Raw genomic sequence first — 9,497 nt, 5'->3', positions numbered from 1 at the left:
AATTATTTCAAGGTTTTGGTAGACATCATGCAATTCCTTCTTAAGCTTCACCACCTCCGCCATTCCTCTTTTTCTTTCCTCTGATTGTTCAGTTTTATTCTTCAGAAGTTCTTTGTTGGTTTCTTGAAGAACAGTTATACCTTCCTCAGCTTTTTGAATATTTTTTTTCAAGCTCGTCAGTGTGCTTGATTTTTTCGCGAATATCTCTTTTATGATTTTTCTGAATTTCTGCCATTCCATCCTCCTTATTTTGAAAAGATTCTTTCAATTCTTTAATTTTTTGGTTTGCCTCATGGCGAATTTGTTCATTTTCTTCGAGAAATTTTTGAGCATCTAATCGTATTTTAGTACGTAGCGCAAATATGATATCCTCCATTTTTTGGTTTTCAGTTGTTTTCCCCACGTCATCTTCTGAATCACTAGAAAGAGGCGTGGCCGACCCCGAAGATAAAGAGTAACCCCTAGGATAACCCTTTCCTTTGAGCTCCATATCTAAACCCTGCAAATTTTACAAAAAATCTAGAGGTACTTTGAGCGATGAGCTCACTAAATGATACCCCCGCCTCCATATAATTATAACTGGTTAAAAAAGTCCATGTTTTCCTGTGGCCGGGATCAAAAAGTAAAATAGGAGGTGCACAACGGCAATATGTAATAGAGATTCTGTGAAAGTTTCATCTAATTTCATTTAGTGGTATGAGAGGAGTTGCGGATAAGAGATGGGTACCCCAAAGCGTAACAGACGGACGGACAGACGGACGGACGGACGTACAGACGGACAGAATTAACGATTACTATATACCCTCCCGCTTTTCAAGCGGGGGGTATAATAAATAAGTAGTATAAACGGCCTAGATAGGGAGGATTCTGATTGGCTGAGAGAAATCACGTGATCAGTTCTGATTGGTGGAGGGGATAGGTGGGTCAACTGAGTGCAGTTCTAACCCTAACCCCCTAACTAGCCCTAACTAACCCTAACCCCTAGCCCCTAACCCTAACCCTAACTAACTCTATCCCCCTTAGCCCTAACTAACCCTAACTAACCCTAACCCTTACCCTAACCCCCCTAACCCTAACTAACCCTAACTAACCCTAACCCTAACCCTAACCCCCTAGCCCTAACTAACCCTAACTAACCCTAACCTAACTAACCCTAACCCCAGTGTTCGAAATTCGGAATTATTTTCTGTGGGTCCAAAGGACCCACTGATAAAGGGTCTACACAGGTCCTTCCAAGGCAGCATTGGCCCCAATATAATACCATCAAATATTTTGGAGAAATAAACTTTAATTGACAATCTTGATAAGTTTATCAATTCTCTACCAATAAAAAATCATGTTGTTTAACGAAAAAAAAAAAAAAACAAAACAAAACAAAAAAATACAAAAAATATGCTCATTTTACTGTAAACATACTTTTTGTTTCCAGTAACGTTTAAAAAAAAAACTAAAACAAAAACAAAAAAAACATGGTCTGTCTGTTAGTTGTTTTTTTTTTTTGCCTAATGTATGATCTCAATCATTGAAGCATAATCTAGTTTCTATTTAATACATTAATTTTCACTTTCCCTAAATACCTAAATAAGAGGGCCAAACATCCCAGGACTGAAGTAAACAGGTGGGATATTTACAGTAGACACCCAACATGGCTGTCTTGAGATGGAAAACGAAGCTAAACAAATGGGAGGAGGAAATGCTAGATGATATAAAAATGATCATTCCTCTTAATATTTAAGTGAAGGTTGACTAGGATGACATATTTATATTTCAACTAAAGCTACAATTTACATTCTTTATAAAAATTGCATCAGCTGATTGAAACCAGCGGTACAGATATGGTAGCAATTTGAATGTGTCGGTCGGGTTATAGGATAGAAACATATTTTTAGGCCTTCTTTCTTTGCAAATCATCATCGGCCCAAAATCATTTCAAGGACCCATTTAGTCATACTATACATGAGTCCTTCCGTTTGTACGTCGGCGCAGGACCGACGGGCCGACGCTAATTTCGAACACTGCCTAACCCCCTAACCCTAACTAACCCTTATCCCCTAACCCTAACCCTAACCCTAACTAACCCTAACCCCCTAACTAACCCTAACCTATTCCCCTTAAATACTGGAGTTGTTTACACAGTGTTTTTTTTTACATTGGTACGTAGGTACTACGTTTTTTGTTTATGGACACAGGTAAATACTTGGCAGCGAGCCAAGTTTGGTTAGAGCCGTGTGCAAAAAAAAAAAAAAAAAATATGCTGACTACACAGGTAAATACTTGGCAGCGAGCCAAGTTTGTTTAGAGCCGTGTGCAAAAAAAAAAAAAAAAATATGCTGACTACACAGGTAGATACTTGGCACCGATTCAAGTTTGTTTAGAGCCGTGTGCAAAAAATATGCTGACTACAGAGGTAAATACTTGGCAGCGAGCCAAGTTTGTTTAGAGCCGTGTGCAAAAAAAATATGCTGACTACACAGGTAATACTTGGCAGCGATTCAAGTCAGGGGCCCGTGTGCAAAAAAAAAAAAAAAAAAAAAAATGCTGACTACACAGGTAAATACTTGGCAGCGATTCAAGTTTGTTTAGGGTCGTGTGCAAAAAAAAAACTTACCTATGCATTGTGACGTCATCCACTGTATATAAATACGGTTTTTCTTTCACTCTGGGTTCATTCTTCAGTCACAGCCATCAGCTGATAGACATGGATTCTACTAGAGAAAAACAGGTACAGGCTCGACGAATATTGAAACGAAAAAGTACCGAGAGAGAAATAGATTTACCACCTAAACCCATTTCGGAGTATTATCACATGAGACTAGCTGAAAAAAGGACCTCTCCAAAATTTAAAGCGCATGAAAATAGATATGTCGTTCATTTCGATGAATTTCCAGAAGAAGAAAACACAGCTTTCCTTCGGCGATTATTCAAAAACATGTTACAGGACTTCAAATCGAAAATGCAGTGTGATCCTAACGATTACCTTCGCCTGAACATAAGTCACGATTCTCTGGATTCAGACATTTCTTACCAGTTTATGCAATGTAAAGAATTAAACGAAGACGTCATTTTTAAAGAAATACAACGTGTGCAACAATCCAAAAAGGAGTTCAAAATCGGCGACGGCTCCACGGAATTCGATCTGTTACACATCGAGAATCCCCAGGGGAGTGGTGGAGACAGAACCAAACATCTACAACTGGATAAAGAAACTTTCAAGAAAAATAAACGAGCCATCGTTCGGATCGTCAATCCCCATGATGAATTTTGTTTGGCTAGAGCCATCGTCGTCACTCGATTACACAGTCAGAAACCCGATCATCCAGACCCGGAATGGGAAAAACGTTGGCTCCGTATGCGGAAGGGAGATAAGGAATCCTTGGATCAGAAGAACGAAGCCATAGCCCTCATGGAACAGGCCGGATGTGATATCACTCAAGCTTGTGGAAATGCAGAGTGGCCGAAATTACAACAGGTATTAGCTCCTCAGTATCGATTGAAAATATTTCAGTTCAAGTCTACTTCCACTAAACTCTGTTTAGAGCGCATCTTCAAAGGCTGGGGAGATGGAACTTGTTTGAACATTTTGTTAGACAACCGTCATTGCGATGCCATCATATCCATGCCGGGAGTAACGGGGAACCAATATTACTGTGATCATTGCGACGTGGGGTACAGAACTGTCACAGAACATCGGTCCAAATGTCCACATCGCTGAATCTATTGTTTAGGACCACACCCTCAATGTCCCGATGAAGGGATCAAGATTAAATGCCAGGAATGCCGTGGAATGTTTAAGAACAAGACCTGCTACGAAGATCATTTAAAACCCCATAGTAAGAAGACCAGCACTACTGTCTGCAATTTAATGGGGCTATGCGAGAAATGTCACTCCTGGATACCTAAGAAATTATTTCCTCATCACAAATGCGGAGATCAGAAACAGTGTAAGATCTGTAAGAAAATCGTCGATGCCGATCATCGGTGCTACGTTCCACTGAAGCCCAAGAAGAAGAAGAAGAAGGGAGAAGACACCTTAGAGTTTACAATTTATTTCGATTTCGAATGCACTCAGGAATCGGGCATTCACGTTCCTAATCTGTGTGTGGCACATCGCGTCTGTCAACATTGCGATGACTTACCCATAGACCAACCTTGTCCTCATTGTCAACACATGGGACCCCGTCAGCACCTATTTCAAGGCCCAGACACCTTAAAGAAGTTCATGGACTGGTTATTTCAACCCACTACAGGTACTAAAAATTCCACTTTAGTACACGACGGGGCCATCGTCATCGCCCATAACTTCAAAGGATACGACGGACAATTCATTTTGAATTACATAGTGCATTCTTCTCCCCTGAAACCTAACGTGATCATGAACGGGAGTAAGATCTTGTCCATGGAAATTTGTGGACTCAAATTCATCGACTCGTATAGTTTCTTAACGTTTCCTTTGGCCCAGACGCCCTCCGCTTTCGATTTGAACGAAATGAAGAAAGGTTATTTCCCCCACTTTTTTAATACGGAACAGAACCAGAATTACGTGGGACCTTATCCACCGGCAGCTTTCTAGAATCCGGACGAAATGACTACCAGTGGACGCCAAGCTTTTTACGAATGGTACGACCAACAGAGGGGAAAAGTGTTTGATTTCCAGAAAGAGTTTGTAGGGTATTGTATCTCGGACGTCGACATTTTACACAAATGCTGTGCACGGTTTAGAAGCACCCTCAAGAAGTTGGTCAACGTGGACCCTTTCCAGGAATCCATCACGTTTGCCAGTGCTGCTAATTTAGCGTACCGTCGAAATTTCATGCCTAAAGACAGCATTGCTATCATTCCGAACCTCGGGTATGAACCGGCACGACAATATTCGGCCAAAGCCTGTCGATGGCTCACCTGGATGAGTCATCAGAATGGATGTCACATACGACATGCCAGAAACGGAGGCGAAGTCCCGATCGGAAATTATACCGTCGACGGATATCAGGAAGCAACTCGTACCGTCTACGAATTTTACGGATGCTATTGGCACGGATGCCCCACTTGCTATCCCAGTTTACAAACGGAAACTCATCCTCACCGGACCCAATTTACTTACCAACAATTACACGAGAAAACTCTCAGAAGGACTGCGGATTTAGAGGACATGGGGTACAACGTGTGTAGTATCTGGGAGCACGATTTCGATCAACAAGTGCGACAAGATGAGAGTTTACAGCAATTTGTACGAGATCTGGACATTCCGGATCCTTTGAAACCTCGAGAAGCCCTGTACGGAGGCCAGACCAATGCCACTAAATTATATTGTGAAGAAGGGGACATGAGATACGTGGACGTGTGTTCCTTATACCCTTACGTGTTGAAACACAGACCTTTTCCCCTAGGGCATCCCGAGATCATCACAGACGACTTCCAGGACGTGAGAAGTTATTTCGGTCTCATTCACTGTCGGGTCTTACCACCCCGAGGCCTCTTTCACCCCGTATTACCTTATCGGACGGGAGGTAAGTTATTATTTCCCTTATGTTGCACGTGTGCCCAACAACAAGACTCTACGTCTCAACACCCATGTCAACACACCGATCGGGAACGTAGTCTCACGGGTACTTGGGTGACGTGCGAATTACATAAAGCCCTGGACATGGGCTATACCTTAGAGCAAACTTACGAAGTGTGGCATTTCAAAGAAAGCAATCAAGACTTATTTAAAAAGTACATCGATACCTTCCTCAAGATCAAACAGGAAGCGTCCGGATTTCCCCCCGAATGTAAGACCTCAGAACAAGAACAAGATTACATTCGAGAAGTGTTATACAAAGAAGGATTCATGATGGACATTCTCAGTATCAAGAAGAATCCAGTGTTAAGAACCATTGCTAAACTCTTTTTAAATTGTCTGTGGGGAAAATTTGCTCAACGGTTGTTATTACCCAAAGTCAGATACTTGGACGAAGTAGAGGAATTACATCAACTCTTACAAAATTCGACTCTCGACATCAAGGGTGTGCGACTCTTAGTCAATAAAGAAGATTCCATTGAAGACAAGATTCTAGTGAATTTTCAAGACAAACAGGAATTCGTCGAAGAATGTCCCTTTGGAAACGTTGGCTTGTTTTACCACCGCCTATGCTCGCTTACATCTCTACGAGACTTTACGACCTTTAGAAGAACGGGGCCTTTATTTCGATACGGACAGTATCATTTACCAACACAAGGAAGGAGCTTTTAATCCTACCTTGGGTCATAGTTTAGGAGAATGGACCGACGAATTAGACGAGGATCACATTACCAAATTCATGTCGGCAGGTCCTAAAAATTATGGTTTCCGGACGGACAAAGGAACCGAGGTTCATAAATGCAAAGGGGTCACTCTCAACCATCGAACCTCTCAGTTGGTGTGCCCAGAGACTTTAGAAAAAATGCTCAAGGGAGAAATAGAGGAAGTAAAAGTCCCCTATCCCAGGAAAATCCAGAGGACCCGTGATTATGAGGTGGTGAACAAACCTTCAGAGAAAACAGTTAGAATTGTATATGACAAGAGACAAATTGTAGAGAATTATAACACTCTACCTTATGGTTATTGATATGTTTGTTTGTTTGTTTGTTACAAATAAAAAATTGAATTGTTTTTATGTGTTTTTTTTTTCTCTATAAAAGGTATTCTTATTCAAAATCAAAGGTCATTTCTAATCATGGGGAGTCGCGAGCCAGACCAACCCATGCGTTATCCCCAGTATGCTCAGATCTCAAAGAGAGAAGCTACTTTTGAGCAGGGATGGCCAGAACCTCTCTTAGGAAAAATACCAAAACCTAGCTCGAGCCGGGTTTTTCTACAGGGGAATGAAAGATAACGCTACCTGTTTTCATTGTGGAATGACTTTAACGAATTGGGATCTTGAGGAGGATCCGTATGCAGAACATGCTTATTGGAATCCCAATTGTCCTTACATTAATCAGTATAAAGGACGAAGCTGGGTGATGAGTATATTTGTCGGGGACTTAGAGAAGCAGGGATATAAACCTTTACCTGAGATCAAACCTCTACTGAACCCAGAACCAGACCTCCAGGCTCGAGGAAAATGTCACATTTGTTTAGACGAGGAATTACAAATCGTTTTTCTACCTTGTGGACACGTATGCTGCTGTGCTTTGTGTGCTCCTTCTTTTCAGTTTTGCCCCATCTGTCGAGGCGAGATTCAACAGTCCAAACGGATATTTCTGTGTTAACTATAAATAAAAAGACAGAACTCAAATTTAATGTTTGCTATTGTTAAAGCAATCAGACCTAGATTTTTTTTTTTTACCACACTCAGTGATAAAAGAGTGAGATTATTGAATTATTCCTAATTTAAAATTCTCTATTGGTTTTTTCCTCTGCAAGTTAAAAATAGATACTCCAGTCTCTATATAAAAAGGAGACCTACAAATCCTAGAGATCATTTCTGATCTGAGTGAGGGACAGAGCACACATCATGGAAATTTTAACCTCAGAGTATCGTTGGAAAATAGTAGAACCTGAAGGGACTAGTTTAAAGGGAGAATGGATGAAAAACAAAGAGACATGTATTCAAGATTTCTTTGATAAGAATCCAGGACAAACAGGTCTCAATGAAATCTATCTGTATAAGAGAATCAAGTTACCTGATCCCATAGGGGACAGCATCCTGCTCTTAGCAGGACCCAGACATCCCAAGTATCGGGAATTCAAATGGAAAATCAATTACGTCTTGCCTCACCAGAGAGAGGGACCCGAAAGCACTTTGTTTCAAGGGAAATGGATAGAAAAACCCGGAGATTGTATTAAAGATTATGGTAAGAAAGTGGGCCCCCTAAAAAGATACGATATCATTAACCGTGGTAACCGTTGTGAAACACACTATTTGTACATGAGGAGATCCTTCCCCATGCAAAAAGAACTGAAGAAAAGTTTTGAATGTTTATTATTATAATGATGTTCTTGTTCTTGTTGTTATGAATAAAAAATAAAAGAAAAAACCCCAAAATTCTAGTATTGTTAGTTATTTCCCTATAAACACACAACTAAGCGCTCTCTCTATACATTAGGTTTTGTAAGGATGACGTCACAATCAGGGATTTGAATCGCTGCCAAGTTTTTACCTGTGTACATAAAAAACGTAGGTCTATCGTATATGTTTTGCACACGGCTCTTACAGTAAAGGTACATATATATAAAGCGGAGCTTTATTCAAGAGGTATATAACAAACAACTCTCTCTCATTCTGAAAAATTACACGGAACAAGTCAGACGTGTTTTTCCCAAAGATGCAGTATCGTTGGTATTGTGAGAGTCCCATTAGTCAGTGTATGTACATGCAAGGAGGGTGGATGAAAACTAAAATAGGAGCCATCCGCAGCACAGTTAAGGATACAAATGGAAATATCGGCGATTTTTAAGATAAAAAATACATACTTTATAAGAATGAGCGAATCTTTTTAGGAATTCACTGATTTCCAAAAAATGAAATGTGGTTTAAATCTACATTTTGGGGACATTTAGATTTTTTTTATTTAGACTTGTCATGTGATATCGACGTCACATGACTTTGGCAATTATACTTGCAGTTTAGAGGTCATCTATAAATTTCAATATTGCAAGGGCATAACCAAGTTAAAAATCTTAGTTTATTTTATAATCCTTTTCTTCACTACATGTAGTTTGTGAAAAGTGCTGCGAACTTATATAGATTCCCTTTTTTAATTGGTAAAATTTAATTTGTTGGACAGCAGGTTGAATATTTTGCTGGTCAACTACATTAAATATAGCTGTATTTAATTTATTTTCAAGATTTCAAGAGGTTCGCAGAACTTTTCAAATATCTTAATGCTTCTTCAGTTTATGTTTAAATTTTTGACAAAATATATTGAGGGTATGCCCTTGCAATGAATCGATTTATTAGGCAACTTCCATTACTTTTTCAATGAATCTGCATACAAACACACGACAGTATCGCTTGTCTGGAGAATGCACGTAAAGTTTACAAATAAAATACTAAAATAGACATCGCATCCAAGTTAATGGCTTTTTATTTTACTGCAAATAATATTTTATTTGAGAACAAAAGAGATTTTTCATTGTACAAAATGTGACTTGATCAGCCTCTCACTGTGTAAAAACTGCGTCATTTTTGCGAAATGACGTCACATTGACAAGTGCATTGCGATCGATGCATCGTTTATATTCTGTTGTTAGGGATTTAACAAACGACAAAACTGCATGTACATGTAATAGTAAGTTTTAAGTAGTATACAGCTATCCAGCTGTATAAAATAGCAAATAATTTCATTTTGTGTTATTTTGAAAACCTTATATTTTGCGTGACGTCATAGTAAACATTTCCCGTACAAATTAGGCCCCGCCTCCTTACTGTAACCTTAACTGTGCTGCGTCATGGATTTCTATGAAAATCATCCAGGCTATTCCCTGGACAATGTGTGGTTGGAAAAAAGAATGAAAATCCCACCTCTAACAGGATCTA

At 39.7% G+C, this 9,497-nt stretch overlaps 1 protein-coding gene across 1 annotated transcript; it reads left to right on the top strand.

The window, feature by feature from the left end:
• The first annotated feature begins 4,582 nt into the window (after window positions 1-4,582).
• LOC134255614 (uncharacterized) lies at window positions 4,583-6,229 on the top strand. The gene has a single exon (XM_062738138.1). The coding sequence runs from the start codon at window positions 4,583-4,585 to the stop codon at window positions 6,227-6,229; it is 1,647 nt and encodes a 548-aa protein (XP_062594122.1).
• The last annotated feature ends 3,268 nt before the right edge of the window (window positions 6,230-9,497 follow it).

Source organism: Saccostrea cucullata, unplaced genomic scaffold, assembly GCF_032062105.1.
Source record: "Saccostrea cucullata isolate Sc308-1 unplaced genomic scaffold, CSIRO_AGI_Scuc_v1 ctg17008, whole genome shotgun sequence".
NCBI lineage: Eukaryota > Metazoa > Mollusca > Bivalvia > Ostreida > Ostreidae > Saccostrea > Saccostrea cuccullata.
This window is presented reverse-complemented; position numbering and strand designations above follow the sequence as displayed.

Excerpts from the sequence above, each read along its gene's own strand:
- LOC134255614 (XM_062738138.1), top strand. The coding sequence starts at position 4,583 with ATGACTACCAGTGGACGCCAAGCTTTTTACGAATGGTACGACCAACAG.